Source organism: Sebastes umbrosus, chromosome 17 (assembly GCF_015220745.1).
Source record: "Sebastes umbrosus isolate fSebUmb1 chromosome 17, fSebUmb1.pri, whole genome shotgun sequence".
Taxonomy (NCBI): Eukaryota; Metazoa; Chordata; class Actinopteri; order Perciformes; family Sebastidae; genus Sebastes; species Sebastes umbrosus.
The window spans coordinates 6,958,974-6,984,757 of record NC_051285.1 but is presented as its reverse complement, the minus strand read 5'-3'; the positions used below and the strand labels follow the sequence as shown (position 1 = coordinate 6,984,757).

Genomic DNA, 25,784 nt, shown 5'->3' with positions numbered 1-25,784 from the left:
ATGCAACAGCCAAACAAAACACTAATAACACGCCACATGGCTTTTGATCAGAGACTTTGACTCACTGCAATCCAAGACAGTTAAATAATGAAATAAGTTAAATAAGGACTTTGCACGAACAGAAAAGTGTCCATGAATCACATGAAGGTGTAAGTAAAAACAATCTCCTTTTGCTAAACATAAACCCAGTGCAGGTCTTTACAATAACTCTCACCGTTCTCTATCATGCACTTCCAATGGTGCTTTGTGTAATTTGGATTGTTTTAAATGTTTTGTGTAACACTAACAGTGATGACGTCCATGCCACTCAAGTTACTTGTCTTGTTTCATTGTGTAGTGCCGTAACAAGACAGTGTGACCTTGACCTCTCCACCATTCTTCTCTCTTAAGCAAGTCCTTGCAGATGGCCACAACTAAACACTACAGACACGGGTTGTTGCTTGACCTCAGAAAGGGAATGTAAGGGGAGACTAGTTTAAATGAGCTTTTAAACAATAATGAGGATTGATGTTTATTTGCCTGAATGGGGATATAATAACATCTTCTCATGACCTGCTAGCAACATACAGGTATACAACTCAATAGGTTTATTTGTGTCTTTAAATTCACCCAGTGTGACACAATGTTCAAAAAGCTCTAAAACCTCAAAGGCCCTCACCCCCTCTTTCTCAATCATTGGGCGGACAGTTTTCACAGCTGCAAAAGAGCTAAATAGTTAAACACACTGCTGTGTCCTGAGCCACATGCTTTTCTACAATCAAAGGAACACTAATGTCTGTCAGAGCTGCTGGAATATTTAAATGTAAACTTAAAACCTACCTATTCAGCCAGGCCTTTGATTAAGAATGGTTATTATTTTATTCATTTATTTTATAGTTGACCATTTAAGATGTAAAATTGTATTCTATTTTATTTTATTAATGACTTACTTTATTGCATTTCATTTGTATAATTTTAATTTATTTTATTGTTATTTTGCTTATCACGGATTTTATTGTATTTAATTTGTATTTCATTCTATTTTATTGTTATTTTATTAATCCCTTATTTTATTTGTATTTAATTTTATTTAACTTTAATGTTATTCTATTAATCACTTATTTTATTATATTTAATGTGTATAATTTATTCTATTTTATTGTTATTTTATTGATGTAGTTTTTTACTTCACACTGTTTTACTACTACTATTAGTGCTATAATAGCTTTTAATTATATTTTATTACATTTTAATCATTTTATTGTCTTGTGTGCATTGGTCTCAAATTATGAAATTGTTAAATTGCTGAATTGTTTTTGTTTTTTCTGTAGTTTTCATGGTCCACACTTGTTCTGTCTTAGTTTTGGTTTGTCGGTCATCTGTGAAGGTGCTATAGAAATAAAGATTGATTGAGAGCAGAACCTTTGCCACAAGTAAGATCAAGTACTCTACGTGTTAAGGAGCATTTCAATTCTAAATTTAATTAAACAACCATAACAAAGAGCAGTTACAGTACCAGTAAGTACATGTTTGTGTGGTCTTATGATATCAAACTCTTCCTGTAAAGGATGAAGTTCAGTAGACTTTGTAGACCCCTTCTTTCTGTCTTTCTGTCGTCCCAGACCATTTAATAAAGACAAAGGTGTTTTGACATTCAGTAAAGCGTCACTGTAAGACTGGTGATGAATTAAAAGTAGGAGACTTCTATCACAGTGAAAACATATTGGAGGAGATCAACAGTAGATGGGGCTGTTGTCATTCTAATGATAGCTCATCAAGTCTCCAGTAACATTCACTACAGTGTGAAATCCTCACAACACTTTTCTCTTTTATAATCATTCACCAACATTTTGATGACAAAACAAAAAAACAAAACCAAAATAGCTCACCTATAATTACAAAAACAGTCTAACTATACATAAAGTACATTTAAGGTTCATATTGGACAATGACAGGAATACGTTTAGAGGCATTTTACTGATAATTTATGATGAAATACCTGTCAGAAAGATGGCCTGAGATTAGGGACCCAAAGAGGTATCCCACATAGAGAGTTGAGGATGCAAAGGGAACTTTCCACTGGTCGTCACAAACAAGGTCCCACTGTGAAAATACGTGCATTACATACATATTTCAAACACACAAAAAGGGCAAACTGAAAACACACACTTGCACATTCATACTGACCTCAGTTACTATGTTGGACTGGTAGATGTCTTTGCTGTAGTTCCATCCATCTAAACATCCCTCCTGCTCCAGGTTAGTGAGGTTGACATCCCTTCCAGGGAGATATCCCTCAGCTGAGAGATTTCTCACCACATCTAGCCGGTATCTGCTACACTGGCTCTGCACCTCCTCACCACCCACTATCGTAAAAGGAATGATGGCATTTGTCCACTCCTCGGTCAAGTTGACGTCTGGAATGAGACAGTGATGTTTCGGGGATGCCCCGATAAACACCATGTAAAGTCCGTTGAATCCAGTTGAGACAAAAACTGTGTTCAGGAGGAAGAATGTGGTCCAGAAATAAGGACCAGTCTGTCCAAGGAATGCAGTGTCTTCATCATAGTCTCCCATTCTTTACAAAAAAAAAAAACCTCCCTGCTCTTAAGGGAGGAAAAAAATCTTCAGAGTATGAGCCCGTTGTATCCCTCTTAAAGTCATGAGCTTAGTACCAGTGTTGGGTTTGAGCTCTCTGGGGAGTGAGCTGGTCCCCTCAGTGGGACGGGGGTTGAAAAACTTCTCTTTCCAGTTCTGAGAGAGTATTAAACCTTCTTTCAAGGAGATAACTTCTCATCCAAGAGTGCCTTAAGACGGCCGGCTCTAGGGATACTAGTATTTATCTCAGATTCATGAATGAGATTCCTCTCACTCACTGATTTGATTTACTGAAACCAAAATGATCAAAAGACTCACAGTGGCCAATCTATCCCCCCCCCAGCCCCTGCACCACTCTGCTCAAAGAGGTATTTTCTCTAAACAGCATTCCACACTTTTAAATACCCCCAAAGAACTGCACGTGCATGTACTCTAAATGTTGCTAAGTAGCATTAGGACTCCTATTGGACTATTTTTAAGCCGCACTGCAGGGGCAAGCATGCCTTTGGGTAAAAGTTCAGCAGAAATTGTAACAAACCTGGCTTTGAATTGGATAATTAATATGTTCATTGAACTAGAATAAACTGCTAAAAAACAAAAAAATACCCCTTAGTTTTACAGTAACACATTTTAGTCTGTTGCATAATTGCTTGCTTGTATACTGATATTAACATGTGTATTTACTGTTTATCTGTATATTTAGGTGTACTGTGTAACTGTAGGTGTTCCTCCTCAGGCCAATTAATCAGTACTTGCATTACCTTTTTAGGAAGACACTCAGGAGTGTTTAAACTGAGCTATAGGATGCAAATGTTTTCTCTCCATTTGCTAGGCTGTGATGTTTTGTTTACGCACACGATAGTTGATCAGGACATTAATGCATGACGGGGTTACGTCTCACGGTCTTTCATTAGTGAGGACACCGAATGGCTTTCGGAAACGACTCATCAATAGTCCACAGAGGAAACTATCTGCTCACACAAAAGCATGAAAAGAAGTGGTTGACGCATGGAAAACCTATACTGAACATGCTCACATGCTTAGTTAATTAGTCACAGTATCTGTTAATATGTAGAAATCAGGATTACGAATTTATTAACAGAAGCAAAGCACCGGCTCCATCACATCACAGCGTCCAGTCTAAAGCAACAACATGCGTCAGCATTAGCTCACACAACCACCACCACCACCACCACCTTTTGGTATACTGTAAAATAGAACAGTTAATTGAGCACAACAGTATCCAAACCAGGTTTCTCATAAGTGGATAATAAGCTTAAATGATTAATTCTAACCAAGTTATGATACGTCACAATTGTCTCGTGACAATCCAACAGCAGTTTACCTCTGAACCAAGTCCAGACTGGATTTCTCCAGGCACAAAAAAAAGCAAATGTCTTGCGTCTAGCGAGGCAAATGCTAACCAATGCAGGGGAGCTGTAAGACCTCAGGTCTTCAGGGGGAGATATCTATCTGACTTTTACACTAATTAATTGCAGGAAGAATATTTGTCCAAGATATAATGATGATACACAAAAGGAAGTATTTCACATGCATTTTAACTTATCGATTAAAATATTTAATCGCTATTAATCGCATGATTGTCCATGATTAATTAATTAAATAATTGCAGATTAATAACACATTTTTTATTTGTTCAAAATGTACCTTAAATGGAGATTTGTATACTCATATATTCTGCTTTATGCAAATGTATGTATATATTAATTATCGGAAGTCAATTAATAACACAAGACAATGACAAATTTTGTCCAGAAACCCTCACAGGTACTGCATTTAGTATAAAGAAATATGCTCAAATCATAACATGTCAAACTGCAGCCAAACAGGCAACAACAGCTGTCAAGTGTGTCAGTGTGCTGACTTGACTATGACTTGTCCCAAACTGCATGTGATTATCATAAAGTGGGCATGTCTGTGAAAGGGGAGAGTCGTGGGTACCCATAGAACCCATTTTCATTTACATATCTGGAGGTCAGAGGTCAAGGGACCCCTTTTGAAAATGGCCATGCCAGTTTTTCCTCGCCAAAATGTAGTGTAATTTTGGAGCGTTATTGAGCCTCCTTTGCGACAAGCTGGTGTGACATGGTTGGTACCAATGGATTCCTTAGGTTTTCTCTATGATGCCACTATCTTCACTCTAGTTTTATAACCTCTGAAAGATCGATTGCGCTAAAATGAATTTGCGTTAACACATTATTATCACGTAAGCTATTTTTTAAGATACATAAATGTCTCTTATGTGTTCGTTAATGTCTGGAAAAAAGAAGGATAAAAGATTTTATCTGGAGTTGTTTCATGTTAAATCAGTCCCGAAACATTTTATTCACAACGGGAGTTTTCTTTTTTATTTTGGTCGGTGTTTACATCCTACCTCAGACCTGTGTTAGTGAGGCATTATACAACATGGCTGACCAGATAAACATGGAGCCAAAACATCCAGACTCACTGCTCATTGTTCTTGCCATGAACTTCCAACTTTCAGACCAAATATTATGACACAGGACCACTGCTATACAACATTAAAGGACGCCTATTGCTCTGTCCTCCGTGCAGCTTTGGGACTCTCTGATCACTGCCTGCTTCTTCTTCTTCTCCAAACTTACAGGCAGAAACTAAAATCTGCCAAGCCTGTGGTCCAGACTGCGAGGAGATTGTCCAACGAGGCAAAGCTGGAGTTACAGGCCTGCTTTGAGTGTTTTCATTGTTGCTGCTACAGACCTGGTCCAGGCCCAGATGGCGTGTCACCCTCCTGTATGAAAGTCTTTTGCTGCTGACCAGCTGGCCTCCATCTTCACACAGATCACTGGAGCTGTGTGAGGTCTGAGGACATCACATGACCCCTGCTGGACCCCCTGTAGTTTGCCTACTGGGCAGACAGGTCAGTGGATGATACAGTCAACACGGCCTCGACTCCCCAGGGACATATGCAAGGATCCCGTTTGTGGACTTCCCGTTTGTGGCGCTCAACACCATTGTTATGGAAATTGATGTATTAAAGGACCAGTGTGTAACAATTAGATGGATCTATTGGCAGAAATGGAATATAATATTAATAAGTATGTTTTCCTTAATCACCTTAAAATAAGAATCATTGTGTTTTTGTTACCTCAGTTTATATATACATAGGGAGCGGGTCCTCTTCACGGAGTCTGCCACGTTGCATTAATGATCACATTAATCACATTAATGTGTTTTTGATACCTTCACTTTTTTGCATTAAATCAAACCGGGATGTTTGCTGAAATTAATTGGATGTGGCACAGCCCTACCTAGAAAACTTTCCAACAACCGCCACTGCCCAGAACGGACAAACCCAAGCCCCCAGGAAGAGTGGCGGACTTTGAAACAAATTGTTGTAGTGGCCAAACGGCGGTATGACTGAATGGGAGCCCGCCTACAACACTGTATCCAGTTCTTTTTATACACCCATTGGGACAAACCAAACACTTAACTTTTCCTGCTTGGGCCAGAGTCGATAACATTACTCGCTGCCGTCACCGCCGCTCTCTCTCTCTTGCTTCACCAGTCACTTCCCAACTCTGTTGTTTCAGTTGGCTGCAATCTGCAAAATCACCACTAGATACCGCCAGATCCCTAAACACTGCTCCTCTAAAAAGGTGTATGAAATGTAATCTTACAGTTTTGTAAATCTTTAAGAAACCGATGTTGTATATAAGCTTTTAAGATGAAAAGCATTTAACACACTGCAGATAGTGAATGACGTTGGGCATCTGTTTGTGACAGGACGTGGATCAGTGTGAAGGTACTCTATAAACTAAGAACATGGGAAAAGCAGGAATTGACTCTGCGTCATCAGATTACCCGTTTGCTACTGTAGATCCCCTGCTGTGGAGGATGATGATGACATTCCCTGCTTTGACACCTGAATTTCATTCAGGTTCATCTTATCTTATCTTATCTCATATGAGGGCATGCTGGCCCTCTGGTGTGTTCAGAACAACCTTGAGCTGAACAGAAACATTTATTGTATCATATAGTCAGCTGTTGAGAAAATGAGGACAGTGATCCTGACCTGTCACACATGCACGTGAGAGATAAAGCAGCACTAGACAGACCAATGAAAACGTCTGCTATTCTGGCAAGGAACACAGGAAACCTTTAATAAGTTGTGAAAAAAGGAAGTTGTGAGCCAAGTATAGGGAACATGTAAATCATCACATTGACTGGTATAGTGTAGGGGAGAGAGAGACCGTGTCTGCTCACTCTCTCTGTTCCTCTACAGCATAATGATGGACTTTTCCAACAGTCATTTGTGTTGTATTTTAGTATACAAATCTCCCTTTAAGGTATATTTTGAACAAATAAAAAATGTGTTATTAATTTGCAATTAATTAATAAAGTAATCATGGACAATCATGCGATTAATAGCGATTAAATATTTTAATTGGTTGACAACCCTACTTAAAATGCAGGTGAAATACTTCCTTTTGTGTTGTTAATTAATTTCCAATAATACATACATACAAACATTTGCATTAAGCAGCATATTTGTCCACTCCCATGTTGATAAGAGTATTAAATACTTGATAAATCTTCTTTTAAGGTACATTTCGAAAAAAACAAAAAACAAATGTGTGATTAATTTGCAATTAATCACGATTAACTATAATGTGATTAATTGCATCTATATATTTTAATGAAGCTGTAATATATATGTTGAAGCCGAAATAAAAGGGGCAGTATTTGACCATTAAAATTATATATTAATTGATTTTATTTTTGTATTATTATTGGGGTTTTTTGGGTTGTTTTTGTTATATGTGTTTGTTTGTTTTTGTTTCCACTGCTTTTGAAAAAGCCCTCTCCAAAAGCATATTTTTTTATGCTAAATGCAGTACCTGTGATGGTTTCTGGACAATATTTATAATTTTTTTGTGTTATTAATTGATTTACAATAAAAAACATACAAACATTTGCATAAAGCAGCATATTTGCCCACTCTAAGAGTATTAAATATTTGAAAAATCTATTAAATATTTTTACTATAATATTAAATATTTTAATCAAGCTGTAGTTTATATGTTGAAACTGAAATAAAAGGGGCAGTATTTGACCATAATAAAATGATATTCTGGGAGACTGGGAGCCAGTTAATCCTCAAAATCGGTTCATTTAGGAAAACCTGCAGCCTAAAGTCACTACAGTTGGTGGTGGGTGGGATGGTTAAGTAGCTGAAACAAAACCACTGCTTTTGCAAAAGCCCTCTGCAAAAACCTCCTCCATCCATTTGTGTGTCTGCTTTTTTAGAGCATGCACAGCAGCCACCACAATACATAACATCATGGCCGACTATGAAGCTGCAACCTCGTTCCTCGGTGAGTGGGGTCGTTTCCAGCAGCAGGTGTTTTTCCTCCTCTGCCTGAGCATCATCCCCAATGGTTACATCGGTTTGTCCGTGGTGTTCGTGGCCGACACGCCGCCTCACCGCTGCCTCATCCCGGATCACCTCAACCTCAGCGCCGCCTGGAGGAACAGCAGCATCCCGCTGGAGGAGGACAACCACAGCAGCCAGCTGGTGCTCAGCAAGTGCTCCAGGTACAACCTGCAAGATGTGCTGAACTACTCGGACAGAGGCTGGCTGCCTGGTGTGGATGTGAATCTGTCTGATGTGGCGAAAGAGAGCTGCTTGGACGGATGGGAGTACGACCACAGTGTTTACATCTCCACAATCACTACTGAGGTTTGTGTACCTGCAGATCTGCTAAAGGTAGAGAGGATGCTGCTGCTGCTGCTTCTGCAAAGGATGTGCTGCTTTTAACATAATCCCTAAAATACCTATGATGCATATGATATAACCTTGCAGAAACAGTGCAGTCACTACAGAAACAGTGGGTATTTTGTAAAAAAATAAGTGCTAAAATGTTATGATACTGATTGGTTAAATGCATGTTCAATTTAATCAACTTACTAATCAATTAACTCTGAAATCAATATGATCAGCATTATGCATTTTACAAAGAAAGATTGCATTTAGATGTTGATGAATCTCATAAATTGAACTTTAACATTTAAGTTTTAATTGATTTAGATTGTCCTTGACTGCAAAAATGTCATCTTGATGTCAGAATAGACTTAAATATATTTTCCAGATCTACACAATAAATAACCTAAATATATCATCCACCTAGATGTCACCCATTGGAAACTAAGAGATCATATACATTTTGTGTTTCTAATATTTTGTCCACCCTCATTAGATAGGCTAATATAATAATGAAGACACCGTTCAATATCCAGTGAAACAACACAAGAAAATTAGGCCTTCAAAATGACCATAGAAGTGAATCAACATTAAAGATAGGGTTGGTAATCTTCAGAAACTAGCTAGAGTAAAATAGATTTTTTTTTTTTTTAAATGATTCAACTGGACGTAAACATATCGTAATGAACTAGAGCTGCAACAATTTATCAATTAATCATCAATCGATTAGAACTATTAAATGAATCGCCAACTATTTTGATTTAATTTTTAAAGAAAAAAAGTAAAAATTCTCTGATTCCAGCTTCTTAAATGTGAATATTTTCTGGTTTCTTTACTCCTCTATGACAGTAAACTGATTATCTTTGAGATGATTATTGAGATAATTGTTAGTTGCAGCCCTATAATGAACGTAACAATAAAAAATATGACTGATGTGTACCAGGGCAGAGTGCGAGCAGGCAGGTAGGTAGACTGGCAGGTAGCACGTTCAATCATTTCATTCGGGCCGAATGAAATGATTGAACGGCATCATTACAGTCCTGCAAACAATAGATTGTTTTTCATTTAAATGTCTGGAAGAGCTCAGTAATAAAATTGTCAAATCATATTTTAGTTTCTTTTTGTGAGTTGATATAAATATAATTGATTGTGTTAAATGGACATATGATATCGTCTCATATCAAACGCAGGTCCCTGAATTGAATTTAATCCAAATTGTATCGTGGCAGACTTTGTGATATCAGTAAATATCATATTGTTGTCCAAAAAAATCAATATAATACTGTGATGAAACTTGTGATTTACAACCGTAATAGTTGGAGAGGTGCCAGTTTGCCTCGGGTTAACCTTGGGTTAAATGCAGATGCTAAATTTCACTATGTGCTGTACAATTATGTGATAATAAAAATTAATTTATATATATGTTTTTACAAATGGTAGTTTGGACTGTTTTTCTTGTTAAGAAATTGCAACTTCAGGATTTGACACTATGGGTTCAGTTCACCTACTGTGTGTGTGTGTGTGTGTGTGTGTGTGTGTGTGTGTGTGTGTGTGTGTGTGTGTGTGTGTGTGTTTGCAGTGGGATCTGGTGTGTGACAACAGGTGGAAGAACCCGTTGACTTCTTCTATCTACTTCTGTGGTGTTTTCGCTGGCTCCTTCATTTCAGGACAGTTCTCTGACAGGTTATGGACAAAATATTAACTTTTTTTTTTTTCAAAATGTGTCACTCAACACATCTCCGTAACACGTTGTCTGCCAAATAAACATCCATGCACGTGGTAGGCTAATCCGTACCTCTTATAACCTTCAACACCGTGCCCTCTTTCAAATCTCAACAAGTTGTTCCCCCTGTCAATGAATAGATATTTTAATGATATGAATGGTTAAGATTTTGTTTTCGGACTTAAACCAACCAACTCAACACTCCAGCAATAGAAGAAAAAGCACAATTTCACACCTTTACTTAGTCTGACTGTAAATGTCAGTAAAAATCAAGCAGCAGCATTAAATGTTCCAGGACTACACTCATGTTGTGGGCCTGCTCACATCTGAAGTCACGTTAAAGGGAAACTTTACCGATTTCACACATCAAAGGCTGGTGGGGAGTGACTTCTGAGAAAAATATCTGGCTCTTTAGCTGCTAAATGTTTGACTTTCTTCACCAGCTAGTCGCTCATTTCGCTAACAGGTAGCGTATTACAGTGGGATTGCTGCCTGAAAACATGGACTTTTTAACAAAAGTTAATGAGAGAGTTAGTGAGAGTGAATTGTACTGTACTGATACAGTAGATGTGGGGTCAAGTTTGTTGACCATCCCATCTACACAACATGCTTAGTTGGTCATTTACTTGTGCTTTGTATCCTTTTTCAGGTATGGAAGAAAAATAGTGTTGTTTGTGGCCATAGCAGTCCAGTCAGTGTTCACATTCATCCAGGTTTTCTCTCCATCCTGGTCCGTGTTCTGTGCCATGTTCTTTGTTGCCGGGATGGGACAAATCTCCAATTATGTGGCAGCGTTCGTGCTAGGTACTTTCGTCCGTTACAACGATCCTCAGATGTATTTAGTCTATGGCTGTCAATCAATTGAAATAGTTTTTTTTTGTTTTTTTTATCAGTTCAAAATGTACCTTAAAGGAAGATTTATCAAGTATTTAATACTCTTATCAACATGGGAGTGGGCAAAAATGCTGCTTTATGCAAATGTATGTATATATAGATTGTTGGAAGTCAATTAACAACACAAAACAATGACAAATATTGTCCAGAAACCCTCACAGGTACTGCATTTAGCATAAGAAATATGCTCAAATCATAACATGGTAAACTCAAGCCCAACAGGCAGCAATAGCTATCAGTGTGTCAGTGTGCTGACTTGACTATGACTTGTCCCAAACTGCATGTGATTATCATAAAGTGGGCATGTCTGTAAAGGGGAGACTCGTGGGTACCCATAGAACCCATTTTCATTTACATATCTTGAGGTCAGAGGTCAAGGGACCCTTTTGAAAATGGCCATGACAGTTTTTCTTCGCCAAAATTTAGCACACGTTTGGAGTGTTATTTAACATGCCAGTATCTTCACTCTAGCTTTAAAACTGAGTCTGCTACAACCTCCGAAAGATCAATTGCGTTAAAGAAATTTGTGTTATTGAAACGATTTTGCATTAACGCATTATCGCGTTTACTCCGACAGCCCTAATTTAGTCGCTAACTTGTTCACGATAATGCAAAAGACTGTCATTCACACCTTCATCCCTTTTTTCTTGTGCTAAGGGACCGAGATATTGGGCCCACGTGTTCGGACGATTTACTCCACCGCGGGCGTGAGTCTTTTCTTTGCCGTGGGCTACATGCTGCTACCGCTGTTTGGTTACTTCATCAGAGACTGGAGGATGCTTCTCCTTGGCCTCTCCGTGCCTGGCTTCCTCTATGTGCCTTTCTGGTGGTAGGTAGGTGTGTGTTTGCTTGTGTGTGTGTTTTTTCTTGTTGATGTTACATATTTGGCTATCTATTATGTCAACTGTTTGCATAATGTTGAGAAATTCTTTTCCTGCAATGCTGACAGCAGCTTGATGGATTCATGCAGGTCAATCAATCCATCAGCATCATTCCTGCAACAATAACTCGATTGTTTTGCACTATTTTGCGCTAGTCTGACAAAGCGTCAGTATATGACGAGTAGGGATGAGAATGCGTTGGAATATTTAATCTTCTTTCTCAGTAAACTGAATATTTTTTGGACTTTGGACCGCTGGTCAGACAAAACTTGTGATGGACATTTTTCGCTTTTTTTCTTTCTTTTTTTTACAATTTTTAGACTAAAAAACCCCCCAAGAAATTGGCATATTAATCGATAATAAATAAGTTGCCTTTTAAAGTAATTAATCATTTTTGTATTTTTTTCATATGATTAAATAAATAAATACACATCAATTGTGTTACTTTGTATTTCCAGTATAATAACCCCAACACCATCAGCCAACTTAATGAGGGCTTTATTGTGAGGTAACGTTTTACTTTTATAGAGGCATTTCAGCATTATAAGGCCTCAATACAAGGTAAAAGAAAAGCCTCAATACTACCTTTACTGCACAGTACGTTTTCCTCTGTTCCAGGGGATTAAACATGTGTCTCCTCTCTCTGTCGTCTCTGTGGTGTAATGAGGCAGGTTCATCCCAGAGTCTCCTCGGTGGCTGCTCTCTCAGGGAAGAGTGGAGGAGGCTGAGGCCATTATGAGAGATGCTGCTAAGAGGAACAAAATCGAGCCTCCGCTGGTCATCTTCAGTCCTTTGCAGGTGAGATCTCACTGAAAAAATTGTCATAAACACAAGGTCATGGAATTATTTGTATTTTACACTATAAAAATCATGTCATTTTATTTTTAGCGAGACCAATGTGCCTCTCTTTGTCAGTATTTCTTGTATATATTAATTAAATTTTAAAGTTACTTGCCTTCTCTTGAAACTGGGTTCAATCGCACCTGCTCCAAGATGATTTCTGGATGTCCTGATCTTACAGTTCCTGCCCTGAAAAAATAAAGACAAATATCAATCTATAACTGTCACTATAGAAATGTACAAAAACAAATACAGATACTGGGTAATGTAGTGTTGATAATGTAAATATGTTTAATTTAGGGCTGTCAATATTTAATCGCAATTAATCGCATGATTGTCCATAGTTAATTAAGATTAAAAGCAAATTAATCACACATTTTGTATCTGTTCAAAATGTACCTTTCAACTTGCCCTATGCTAAACAGTGTATTCTCCTGTTGGTATTGACTCTTGTTTTGAGCTCTGGTGCTGCCAATCAGGTCTGGCCTGTTGGGTGCTACGCCCTACTAACGTGATCATTTGGTGTCTGCTACAAGCAATCGGCATTCCATGTTGATCTAATCTGGATAAGGCCTGTGCGATAAGGCAAATTGAATCCTGGTTGAGGAATGGAACACCATCCCACAGCAACGTGTGACCAGAAAGACTAAGAAATTAGTGTTGTTAAAACTAATTTGCGTTAACACGTTATCGCGTTAACTTTGACAGCCCTAGTCTGTAGCCAACAATGCTATTTGCACCTGAACCGGGCACACATTAGATACTGTATGTGTATACTGTATGTACTGTATATATTTATTTTTCCTAAACCATGTAGTTTTGGTACCTAAACCTAACCAAACTGTGACTGAAAACTAATAATAATTTAAAAACAGTCTCTGACAGTCTTGAGTTTGACCCATTCATCCTCCACAACCTATTCTCACCATGGTGAAAATAGACAATCTGTTACAAAAATCTGATAATGATGTATCATCCGATAGTAATTAAAACATAAACAATCTTCAGACAAATCCCTTTGATTTGTTTTTTACTGTGACCAAAAGTAGATAAAGCAGGACATTTTGCAGTGTAAAAGTACACCAGAGAACTCAGTGTTTGCTCTACATCTTTTCCTAATTACTACAATTTCTTTTTGCCCCCTCAGTTTTTCATTACACATTGAACTTTTGCCCCCAATAATCCTGATCCTGACGTTTGGGTACTACAGGTGTGAACACGTGCACATGTTCCCTCAGCAAGTGGCTGTGCATTCACAAGCCTCTCTCTAATGAAATTCTTTCTAGACCGATGGCTCTGCTTGCTAAGTGTTTGTTGTTCCACGGGCTCTGCTGCCCCACAGAAAGAACTTCAATGTGAGAAGAGGAAGGCCTACAACATCTGTGACCTGCTTCACTCTCGAAACATCCGCTGGATTTCTGTCACGCTGTGGCTGCTCTGGTGAGTCCCTGCTGTTCCCGCCTGACCTCCACAGTCAGTACAGTGACCCTGCATGTACAAATACACACACCTAAGCTCACACACGTAGACATGTACTGAGCACACGCTGCTACAAAACATGCGCACACAGTTTCAGCCTGTTCATGCATCACCTCGACCACATGTCAGGCCATTTCACTAACAACAAATAATGACCTGTCAAGTGCTGTGAAGCCTGCAACTAAGATCAAAATCAGGTTTTATGTAACTGCACAGTATGCCTGTATTCTTCCTGTGCTAAATCTGAAAAAATGTGCAGTTAGATTTTGATTTAGAAACGACATCCATTTAGTCTTACAGAAAAACAAAGTTGTGAGATAATCATAGGTGTATAAGCTCCAAGCTGCATGTAATTCTTTCTACAGTTGAAGGACTTTCTAACTTTATACAGTTTTTCTGATCTAATATCTGTCATCACAACTCAAGCTTTTTATTCATTTAAAAAAATGATGGACACAAAGCAATTATTGCAATTGTCATTAATACAGTACAGTATATGCTGTTACATTTCTTAAACCTGCAGTGGAGCATTTAACACCTAAATGCTTCATGAGCCAGTGAACATAGTGCAGCATAAATGCTGCACTATGTTCACTAGCTAGTGGGGCATTTAGCAGCTAAATGCTCCAGTGAACAATATATAGATGGACCACATCTCCACTTCCTCCCACTGTACAAAAGTGAAGCCAAAATATCCCATATACGGGAGCTGCCATATTGAGATTTTGACATAATTTGGAGACAGGCAACGGTATCGAAGTACCGCCCACACACCCGCCCAAGCCAATCACGAGCCGAACGAGGCCGTAGCGTAAGCCACCTAGCTGCTACATTAGCTGCTTAACTAGCCAGTGAACATAGTGGAGCATTTAGTTGCAAAAAGCTCCACTATGTTCACTAGCTAGTAAAGCATTTAGTTGCTAAAAGCTCCACTATGTTCACTAGCTAGCAAAGCATGTAGCTTAGGGTGACCATATTTTCAAACCCCCAAACCGGGACACTTTTTTTTCAAGTGTACCGCACGTTCATGCACGCGCACGTTCATGCGCTAATCTGCACGCACCATAGGCGTTTTCATCAGGATGGCTAACTTGGCGCACCTGTGGTGCATTTGAGCACAGAGTGGGGTCAGAAAGAAGGTATTATTATAGGTGGATGCATTAGAGGCTGTGAGTGACAATCATGACTTTCTCCCCCTTTAATCACAGGGCCATCCCCGTCATGACGCACTGAGAGTTTGGGAGTCCTGTAGAGAGTTTTCCCTCAGAGCAAACGTATTGTTGTCTGGGCCTACGTCCATTATTTTTCAAATTGTTTCGTCTTAGGCTATTATAACTAAAATTGTGGAGCTCAGAGGACATTTTGGCCAGGATGGAGACACGGTCGGAGAAACGGACGGTCCTGAGGGAGTTATAAGCGGAGCGAAATGCCTGTTGATGCGCAGAAGGAACTGTGTAGAATAATTAATCAAAATGACACGTTTGATGTTGCACTTAAGCACGGAGGGTTCTGTGGATCAAAACTACACTTGATGTAACCAGCGGATATCTGTTGCGTCCGTGCGTAATTGTGGCTTGACGGCGCGCAATATCACTCTCTATAGAGACTGCAGCGGTGCGCTGTGCTGGCTCTCTGTATACTTATCTCATGTGCACAAATTAATTAATGATTGGAACATGATAAACGTCTATGTAAGTATAATATAATTATTTTAATTGTAGTGAAAACCGGGACAATTTGTTAGTGACTGTTGAAAACCGGGACATTTCAGTGTTTTACAGATATGTGTAGGGACTCGGGACACTTGAAACCGGGACTGTCCCGGACAAACCAGGACGTCTGGTCGCCGTAATTTAGCAGCTAAATGCTCCAGTGAACAACATATAGATGGACCACGTCTCCACTTCCTCCTACTGTACAAAAGTTAAGCCAAAATATCCTGGATACGGGAGCTGCCATCTTGAGATTTTGACATCCTTTGGAGCCAGTAATGGTATCGAGGTCCCGCCCACACACCTGCCCAAGCCAATCACAAGCCGAGCGTGGCTGCAGCTTGCTAGCGTAAGCCACCTAGCTGCTACGTTAGTTGTCTAGAAAGACACAACAACTAACAATCTTATATATACACATATACTGTACAATAGACGAGTGTCATGCCATAGAGCTACACACAATAATAAACACCTTCTAGATTGATATTTGTGCTTAACAATTATCCCCACAGGAACAGCATGGCCATTGCTTACTTTGCTCTTTCCCTGAACACGGCGAACCTTCACGGTAACGCGTACTTCAACTGTTTCGTGTCTGCTGTGGTAGAGTTGCCAGCCTACACTTTGTCATGGGTTATGTTTCGTTGGTGTTCCAGACGACTGAGTCTCGCCTCAATCTTCTTCATGGGAGGATTGTTTCTACTCTTTATACAACTCATACCAGCAAGTATGGCACTTCAATGGGCAACTTTTTAACACTAGATTAATACAGCCTTGATTGCTTGAGAAAAGAATAAGTTTGAATGTTCAGCTTACTCAACTCACATGTAACCTCTAACAATTTAATGCTTTATCCCCTCTAGACCTGACTTATCTCGCCACAACACTCGAGATGATGGGGAAGTTTGCAGTGACGACAGCGTTTGCTATTGTGTACGCATACACAGCAGAAATCTACCCAACCGTAGTGAGGAATACGGCTATGGGCGCCTGCTCCATGGCCTCCAGAATAGGCAGCGTCGTTGCCCCATACTTCATTTACTTAAGTAAGGATGATCTCACCTCAGTTCATGTCCCATCACTCACTTATTGGTTGAAAAGGGTTATTTATCTGAATTGACTCTGCTTTAAACAGGACCTATGATGCTCATTTTCAGGTTCATACATGTATTTGGGGTTTCATCTCCGCTCTAACTAGCTTTGTTTGAGGGCATGCCAAATTAGCCGCTAGGTTTTATGCAAATGTGTTACTTGGTGACATCACCATGTTACGGAATAAAAGGCGGGACTTCAAGCAAGGCGTTTCAGGCAGTTCAGGAGCAGTGTTTCTGTGGGGGAGAGTAACTCCCTTTAGCGTGGACTTTATATCTTTGCAAAGCTTTTACATGCACAAAAAAAACTATGTATAACACACGAAAGGAAAGGAGCACAAAAGCATAATAGGTCCTCTTTAATTTTCCCATGCATGGCAGTGAATGGAATTATTTGGATGTTAAGAAAAGCAGTTTCTTTCCCAACTTCGACTAACACTACTAGAAACAAGATAAGATAAGATAAGATATTCCTTTATTCGTCCCACGGTGGGGAAAGTTGCAAGAGGCTAATAAGAAGCTGGTGCCTCTACAGAAACAAAACAACAAGTCAAAAGCAGAAAAACATAAAGGCAGCTTGATTAGCACTCACATCGGATACACCAGTCTGCTGAAAAGCCCAAAGCTTTCAGTTAAAATTTAGAAGTTTCTTTTAAGATTTAGAGGATTGGAGTTAAACGACTGATGCAGCCACATCGAAGCACTTAAAGTCTTTTGTCTTTTTGTTTTTTAACTGCTCCGGCCAGGGTTGTTTCTCAATGTGTCCTTCTTTGATGTGTTGCCACAGGAAGCTATTCCATTTCACTGCCTTACATCCTCATGGGAAGCATTACAGCTCTATCAGGGTTGCTGAGTCTCCTGCTGCCTGAGAGCTATGGAATGCCTCTACCCGACACCATCGCTCACATGCAACACTTCCCCGGGTAAGACTACGCCTCCCACAGACCAGCGTTATTATACATTCAGATTGGTCATTAGTTTGTGTTTTTGTACAGTTCTCAATTTTTATGTTGATTTAAACTTAGTTTATCTGGGTTTGATAGTTTAATTTTCTGTCAATCTGTCGTCAATCTTTTTTATTATTATTTTACTTTAGTTTTACATATAAACAGGGCATTTTTATTTTTATTTTAGCTCATCACAATGTCCTGTTTTTATTTAAATTTTTTCACATTTTTTTTCACCTGATAGAAAACACCACCTTAGAAATTAGATTAAAAATGTCTGCCAATTAAATAAATGTAAATGTAACGCAGGACAAAACAAAAGCAATGACTTTATTTATTTTTTACAAATACTAATCAAATCTGTTTTTTGTTGTTGCATAAGTACCAGATTTAAAATGATTAACTTAAAGTGGCAATCTTGAAGATTTTAATTTAAAGTATTGCCATTTTAACTGTATCTTCACATGCAAGCACAAAAACATTTGCCCTTTGACTGTTTTAAAGTCCAGCTCAACTGACCATAAAAAAGTAGTAATAAGTTGAAGTTGCTCAATAAGTAACTTCTGGCAGTCCAAACACTGTGCTCTTCAATATGTACACGCATGTGCCCTGACCCATATCAGCACTCATGTTCTCCCCCTGCAGGGCCATTTCTTTAGGCTACTACGAAAATATAAACCCACCAAAGACACAATAATATGTAACCAGTTAAAGGCAAACAACACACAAACTCAACTGGAGGATGGAGGAATAGTTTGATATTTTGAAAATACACTTTTTTACTTTCTCGTTGAGAGTTTGATGAGAAGATCGATACCACTCTCATATATTGGTACACTTTACGGCGAATTGCTGTTTTTTCACTTAGAGTTTTGCACAGATTAAACAAACAAGGAAATTTTGCATTGGTTTATTCATACAATAAATATGCATACTGGGTGCCACTTCAATAGATATTTACAAGAAGCCAGGGAATCTGATCCATTTCTTAAAAAAATGTTTTTTTTAGTTCACTTACGTAAGTTTAAAAACAGGCATGGACAGCATTGTTCTTTATCTGTGAATCATTACTGTAACTGTATCACTGTGTTTTTATTCTAGATGTTGTCAGAAGACACCTTATACACTCACAAACACCGAAGAAAAGGAAAACGCTGGTGAAAAGAAGTCTCAAATTGTCCCTTGAACAAGGAGCAGCGCTGATATCCGGCTTGAGACGGAAACTGGACAAACATCATGTCTCTGTCCATGTTTCTGTTAAATGGATATTTGTCATGAATAACTAAAAGAAATTTTATTTTTTCACTGGATTTGTGAAAGTATGTGACTTCAATAGGACCGAGGAACATGACAAACAATAGTCTTTAATGTGTGATGTAAAAATAACTATTTAATTCACTCCAAAGTGGCCATACGGCATGTAAATCAAGTTTTAATTCCTTTAATTTCACTTCCTGTTATGTAATGTCATTGAATCCATTTGTACAGAACTGATTGAAATTTTCTGATAGAAATTGTGAGTAGTAAGAACAGTAAACAGTAGGAATGATACACAATAAATAGCACAATATTTAGCAATAACTCATGTAAGTAGCAATGTTTTAGACAATCAGAGTCGACTTTCAAAAAGCACCGCAGGTTTTGAATGTTCTCTTCTTGTGATGAATGGACACTTCATGCTGTAGTGACAAAAGACAAATAAAGAAACCATCATTTGATATTCAGCATGCAGGAAATCTGAAAAAAGCTGCAATGTTTGAATATTATTTGATTTTTCCCAACTGCATTATCGTCGTCGTGAACAGGTGCGTTCACTTCAAAGACTGATGCTACCATCATCACATCCTCTGAGTCATGATGATGATGATGATGATATATTTGATGGTTATATTAAAGAATAATTTGACATTATTGCTGTTTTTATTGCTATTTTCTTGTCTGAACAATCAGCATTCTGTGGTGGCTTAGGTAAAATAACTTTGTAATTTTTTCAGCTACGGAGACTGTTTATTATATTATATTCAGTGTTCATTTTTATATCATAATATTAACATAGAAGGGATTTACAAAGATGTATGTATTCCTCAAGGAACCCACCTTTCTCTCTTTTGCATCTGTTGAATAGTTTGAGGTAGAGGTCGTCCAAAACTCTCTGGCAGGAAGAGAGCAGCAAAGGCGGACACAACAGCCAGAGTCCCCAGTAGAATATAAGGCAGGTACTTAAAGTATTCACCTGTAGAAGGAGAAGGGGAAATTAGAGAGGGAGTTCCTTGGTCCTGTGTATGTGTGCTGTAAACATTTACTGTATGTGAATTCATCAGAGCATCCAAACTACAAATAGGTGAAATCATATGAACCCAGGTCAAATGCTAATAATTATTATTAAAGACCAGTTTACTCACTCAGTTGCAACAAAAAAGGTGCGATGGAGCTGCCCACTCTGGAAACCATAGTGCATGTCCCCGTCGCTGTGTTCCTGAGCACTGTTGGGTAAAGCTCTGCTGTGTAGGCAAACATCAGGGATGTACCGGTGGTAAGACCAAATTTACCCAGCATCTCCAGAGCAACAGACAGATCTGGTAAACCTGAAACATAAGAAATGGTTTGACTAAACACACAATGGAACAAAAAAAGAAAGTCCGTCCCTGAATGATCCACTCTGCAGCAGATTAAATGCATGTAACGTAGTGTTTAGAGTATTTTGCCAGCCGCGACAGCGACGCTGGTATTGTTTTCACCTTGAGAGCCTGTGTGTATGTGTCATCATGCCAAAATGTGTTCCTACGTCTACCGTGGTGGGAACTACCACATCAACGGTTTGGAGTACTCTGCTAGGTGTCTATATGGCTGTCTGTGGACAGATTTTGTCACTGTGACATCGTCATAACTGTGCAAGATGCAATCACAAAAACGTTTTGATCTTCCATCCCTGAATGATCCACTCTGCAGCAGATTAAATGCATGTAACAATGATTTTTACCCCTGCCTTTACTTCATGCAGCTATTTTCTCATCTGCTTAAGAAACCCCAAAGCTTTCTTTAAGTCACCCTCTTATTCTTAACAATTCTTCAACACCAGAAGCTGGCTTAAAGAGGAACTGCGCCAATTTTACACATCAAAGTCTGTTTTCTTAGTCTTTCTTGGGAAGTACTACTGCCTATGTGAACTTATCCTCATCTCTGTTCGAGTCTAGCGGTGCAAGGATACATTATTAGCTTCTACTACCATAACACACCCCAGTGAGCTGTCGGGGTTAGAGTTGCATTGTGGGTAATGTAGGTGCCTTTGATAAGGAAGAAGAATGCATGGAATAAGAAAAGATTCTGCTGCATCAAATTGTATCCTCTTTCTATCCTCAATGTCACAGGAGTGTGATGCTGAACCTGTGGAGTACTCTTTTAAGGCCTAAACATATTTGCATGTAAATATGACAGTACTGTGGTGCACTACATCACGACAATGCTTACTTTCAGGCACCAGTTGAATGAGATACAGCGACACTCCTCCAAGGAGCAAGATACAGATGACAGACAGTCGTCGTGGAAGATATCGCAGTGCCAGCCAGCTGGAAATGTATGCTGGTACCTCTACAGCTGCTGAGAGGAAGCAGCTCAAATAGGGGTTAGCATGAAGTCTGGATGTGTTCAGGGACAGGCCAAAGTAGCCAATACTCAGAGTGAACCTGGAAAGATACAGACAGTAGAGATGTTTGGATGGAAATCAGCATAGAAATGGCATTTAACACATACCATACAGTAGCTCCAGCCAACTAAAGAAGGACAAAACTGTAACTAAACTAATTGTTTGGTGATTGAAATGATCAGACAGGACACTCACCACACCAGGCACAGAATGACAGTTGTGTTTCTGATGTTTTTTGTCCTCAACAAGTTGAAGATATTGTGGTTTTCTTTAGGATGTGTATTTGTCTCATCAGCCTGCAAGATACAAAACCATCTGCTGTTTGTTGTATTTTAGTTGGTCAGTCCACCATGTTTGTCCAGAATGAAATATCTCAACAACTGCTGGAAGGATGACCTTTTTTTGTTTTTATTTAGCTAAATCCATTATATGATTTCATAGATTTTTTTTCTCTTTTATTATCTTCTTTTCTTTTCTATTTATTTACTTAATTTTATTTTATTATTATTATTATTATTATTATTATTATTATTATTATTATTATTATTTCAAATATTCACACTCCCCATGGGATGATTTGTATTAACAATGTGTGTCCTCAAGCACACACATTGTCTCCTGTGTCTGGTCCTGCATGATTAAAGTCAAAGCGGACTTACATGTACACTGTTATCTTTAAAGATGATCTGTGGAGCCTCGACTTTGTTCATCTTAGCAGCCTTTCTCACTATGGTGTCGGCCTCCTCCACTCTTCCCTGAGAGAGTAACCACCGAGGAGACTCTGGGATGAACCTGTCTCAATATTCAACAGAGAAACAAAAAGGTTCAGGCTGGATCAGAGGGGTTTAAAAAAACAAAGTAACAAAGGGAATGAATGCAAGTTAGAATATTTCTCTTAGGAAAGAGACAAATTATTGTTTTCATCAAGAGCAAAATCATGACATTTATGGTGCATGATAAGGTAAACTTAGAATGACATGGAGCAGCCGTCCCGTGGGTGAGTGAGTCGCTGCCCGAAGTGAAGGAATTCAAGTATCTCTGGGTCGTTTTCATGAGATGGAGCGTGAGATGGAAAGATGGATTGGTGTGGCATCAACAGTGATGCAGGCGTTGTACCAGACCGCTAGAATCGGGAGCTGAGCCGGAAGGCAAGGCTTTCGATTTACCAGTCGATCTACATTCCTACCCTCACCTATGGTCATGGCTTTGGGTAGTGACTGAAAGATTGAGATAGCGACATCCAGAGAGATCTCGGAGGAGAGACGCTGCTCTACCCCCAGGGAGACCCAGAACACGCTGGGGGGATTATATCACATCTGAACGCCTCGGGATCCCCCCAAGGAGAGCTGGAAAACTTTGCTGAGGAGAGGGACATGTGGCATACTTTTCTTAGCCTGCTGCCAATGTGACCCTTCCCTGAATAGGCGCAAGAAAATGGATGGATGGATGGAAAGGTAAACTTATCACAAACACATTTTCTTGTTGTGATTACAACCTACCACCAGAGAGGAATGTAGAGCAGTCCAGGCAGAGAGATACACAAAATGAGAGATTTCCAGTCCCTTAAAAAGTAAGCAAACAGAGGCAGCATCATGTAGCCAAAGGCAAAACACAGACACACACCCAGTGATGAGAACAGGACCCGTACATTGCCAGTCAAGATCTCACTGCCTGGAAAGAGAGAAAGAAAAAGAGAGAGAAAACCATGACAGAAATAAGAGGTAATAAGTGAAGACGTTAGTGATAAACAGTGATATAACAATTTATGTAGAGTACACATAATATATGTATAATTCAAAGTCACTGACTATATAAAAGTATTTGTTACTAAAGCGTGACATGTTCATATTTACCCAGCACAAAAGCAGATACATAGTTGGAGATCTGTCCCAAACCACTGATGAAGAGGAGGATGGAGAACACCGTCCATGAAGGTGAAAACATTTGAACAAAAGTAAAAATTGTCTGGACTGCCATGGTGGCAAAGAAAACAGGTTTTCTTCCAAACCTAGAGTCAAATAACAAAATAAAAAATAAGATAAAAAATGAATTTACAGTAAAGGTTGATCATTTGAAACATAGAAATATTTCTACTGGTATTTTAAATCTGCCCTGTTTTTGTTTTTTTGCAAAAGTAGAGCAAGGAAGAATTAAAAGATTTAACATGGTGTGTACATAATTTCATTATGAGATGGTGTTTTCAGTACCCATCTGAGAGCTGCCCTGAGAAGAACGACCCAACAAGAACTCCCAGGAAGTAAAGTGAGGAAGTGAACGGCTGCTTCCAGTGATCACTGCACACCAGGTCAAACTGATATATCCATGCATGAATAAAGAAAAAGAACCTAGATCCTTTTGTCAATAAAAAATCAATCAAACATTTCCTTCCAGAGCAAAACACTGGAAAAAGTTGTATACATACAGTTGGACGATTATCTGTGTACACCCTCACCTCAGAGACTATGGTGGACTGGTAGATGTCTTTGCTGTAGATCCACCCGTCCACACAGCCCTCCTGCTCCAGGTCGGTGAGGTTGACGTCTCTGCCAGGAATTAATCCCTGAGCAGAGAGATTTCTGACCACATCCTGTCTGTACCTGCTGCATCTGCTCGGTTCCCGTTTCCCATCCACCACCTCACAGTAACAATGACACAAACTTTATTAGTGTTATTAGTAACATTTCTTTAACAATGAACCTATCCCTGTATTGTGAATGAGTTGCTCTCCCGTCAGTATATGATGATGAAACAATACTACTTATAATACAACATGTTAGCTTACTAGGCTAATAACCCTAATAAACTAAATAATGTGTGCCTTTCTAATACCAATCTCACCTTGAATATAGCTAAAACCATTTTTTTAATGAGGGTGCCTGCTGTGGTTACACACAATCACAGTAATCACTAGGTAGACACGCCCTAAATCATCCCCTGCTTTATGGTCTATCTGACTCTAAATGGGAACATAATGTACTAAATGAACATCATGCTGTAGTGAAGAAGACTTGAAACTAACCTTTGAGACCATGAACTCACGTTTACAATGTTTACTGAGGTAATAAATCAAGTGAGAAGTAGGCTCATTTTCTCATAGACTTCTATACAATCAGACTTATTTTTGCAACCAGAGGAGTCGCCCGATGCTGGCTATTAGAAAGAATGAAAGTTTAAGGTACTGGCTTCACTTTTCAGACCCCGGAGTTGCCCACTGGTTACACACTCTTCTCTTGCCGATCTTTTGAGAAACTTGTCAAGGAAGTATGAATACATTGGACGGACAACCCTTCTCTACTGGCCATTGTCAATAGTACACCAATTAAAGTATCAAATTAGTAACCCAAGCAAAATAAAAAAAAACAATTGGTATACAATGGCGTTCAGCCTAAATTTAAGGCCTAGATGAACTGGTATTCACACATTAAACTTAAATGTATCTCATATGGTGCTGTGTATGGAAATGTGTTGCATCAATTGTGATGCATCAATAAAACGTTAACAACTATTTCCTTAAAGTACCTGTACTTTCACATAAAACCCTGGACTGCAGCCAGACCGCAATAAACGACTCTTTATACAGCAGATGCAGAAAAAATACATCAAATCCAAAGCAACAAATTTGATCATTCAAATATTGTAATATGTAAGGGGTTTATTTCACACCAATGAGCCACTAGCTGTAGATTATCCAGGGGCCAATTACTTAAGAAATTAATAATTTGACAGAAAAACTGTCTGCCAGAGGGGTAAAACCAATGACTGACCAATCAGAATCAAGTATTCAACATAAGTGTAATAAAATATAATATCAACCTTTCTGGTAGAGCTACAGTAATATCACACAAAAACTTGAGCATATTTTATGCTTGAAGCCCGAACTCACAAATATTTAAAGTTCTCACTGTTGAGCAGAAAGTGTAACTTTCATAATGAGAAAACGATGAAAAACTGCTACTTTCTACCTTTTTTTTCCAGAAGCTGTGTTAAAAAATTAAATTACCTCTCTTGGGATGGTAGCATTGCGCCAGTCTTGGGTCAGATTAACCTCAGGAACCAGGCAGTGGTGACTGGGAATAGCAGTCAAGAAGACGACAGAGAAAGCGCCAAATCCATTGGGGACGATGCTGGCACAGAGCAGAAAGAAGACAATCTGCTGGAAACGTCCCCACTGACCCAGAAAAGCTGTGGTGTCATCATAATCCTGCATAGTCTCAGAGTCCTAACTGTGCCCTCCACAGTCTTTGTCCTGCA

The 25,784-nt window shown here is 39.0% G+C and overlaps 3 protein-coding genes across 5 annotated transcripts in view; 1 reads left to right on the top strand and 2 right to left on the bottom strand.

Annotated features, from left to right (window-relative positions):
- LOC119475391 (solute carrier family 22 member 5-like) overlaps nucleotides 1–12,540 on the bottom strand; it is a 19,054-nt gene extending 6,514 nt beyond the window's left edge. The window contains exons 1-3 of the mRNA XM_037748017.1: nucleotides 12,407–12,540; nucleotides 2,167–2,585; nucleotides 1,979–2,082 (exon numbers count right to left, since the gene is read on the bottom strand). Coding sequence (XP_037603945.1) covers nucleotides 1,979–2,082; nucleotides 2,167–2,556 — 494 coding nt within the window. The 5' untranslated portion in view covers nucleotides 2,557–2,585; nucleotides 12,407–12,540. The remainder of the gene's footprint in view (nucleotides 1–1,978; nucleotides 2,083–2,166; nucleotides 2,586–12,406) is intronic.
- Nucleotides 7,656–19,801, top strand: LOC119475390 (solute carrier family 22 member 5-like). 2 transcript variants are annotated; one of them, XM_037748016.1, is made up of 10 exons: nucleotides 7,661–8,302; nucleotides 9,903–10,006; nucleotides 10,696–10,850; nucleotides 11,598–11,769; nucleotides 12,493–12,619; nucleotides 14,004–14,101; nucleotides 16,365–16,579; nucleotides 16,716–16,898; nucleotides 17,731–17,866; nucleotides 18,992–19,801. In XM_037748016.1, the coding sequence occupies exons 1-10, from the start codon at nucleotides 7,904–7,906 to the stop codon at nucleotides 19,074–19,076; spliced, it is 1,674 nt and encodes a 557-aa protein (XP_037603944.1). In that variant the 5' UTR covers nucleotides 7,661–7,903; the 3' UTR covers nucleotides 19,077–19,801. The 2 variants fall into 2 exon arrangements, 1 of the variants encoding a protein (XP_037603944.1); XR_005203786.1 differs by lacking the exons at nucleotides 17,731–17,866; nucleotides 18,992–19,801 and having other exon boundaries at nucleotides 7,656–8,302; nucleotides 16,365–16,420; nucleotides 16,509–16,579; nucleotides 16,716–16,764.
- LOC119475387 (solute carrier family 22 member 5-like) lies at nucleotides 19,435–25,784 on the bottom strand. Of its 2 annotated transcripts, XM_037748012.1 has the most exons (11): nucleotides 25,534–25,784; nucleotides 23,986–24,168; nucleotides 23,741–23,844; nucleotides 23,387–23,541; nucleotides 23,033–23,204; nucleotides 22,193–22,325; nucleotides 21,729–21,829; nucleotides 21,359–21,573; nucleotides 20,293–20,475; nucleotides 19,988–20,123; nucleotides 19,435–19,569 (listed from the first exon to the last, which is right to left on the bottom strand). In XM_037748012.1, the coding sequence occupies exons 1-11, from the start codon at nucleotides 25,738–25,740 to the stop codon at nucleotides 19,500–19,502; spliced, it is 1,659 nt and encodes a 552-aa protein (XP_037603940.1). In that variant the 5' UTR covers nucleotides 25,741–25,784; the 3' UTR covers nucleotides 19,435–19,499. The 2 variants fall into 2 exon arrangements, with proteins under 2 accessions (XP_037603940.1, XP_037603939.1); XM_037748011.1 differs by having other exon boundaries at nucleotides 23,741–24,168.

Excerpts from the sequence above, each read along its gene's own strand:
- LOC119475387 (XM_037748011.1), bottom strand. The coding sequence starts at position 25,740 with ATGCAGGATTATGATGACACCACAGCTTTTCTGGGTCAGTGGGGACGT. Across the intron at positions 23,205-23,386 it reads TGTATCTGCTTTTGTGCTGG|GCAGTGAGATCTTGACTGGC; the intron begins GTAAATATGAAC and ends CTCTCTTTCCAG. Across the intron at positions 21,574-21,728 it reads GTCATTCTGTGCCTGGTGTG|GTTCACTCTGAGTATTGGCT; the intron begins GTGAGTGTCCTG and ends GTATCTTTCCAG.
- LOC119475390 (XM_037748016.1), top strand. The coding sequence starts at position 7,904 with ATGGCCGACTATGAAGCTGCAACCTCGTTCCTCGGTGAGTGGGGTCGT. Across the intron at positions 14,102-16,364 it reads GTCACGCTGTGGCTGCTCTG|GAACAGCATGGCCATTGCTT; the intron begins GTGAGTCCCTGC and ends TTATCCCCACAG. Across the intron at positions 16,899-17,730 it reads CCCATACTTCATTTACTTAA|GAAGCTATTCCATTTCACTG; the intron begins GTAAGGATGATC and ends GTGTTGCCACAG.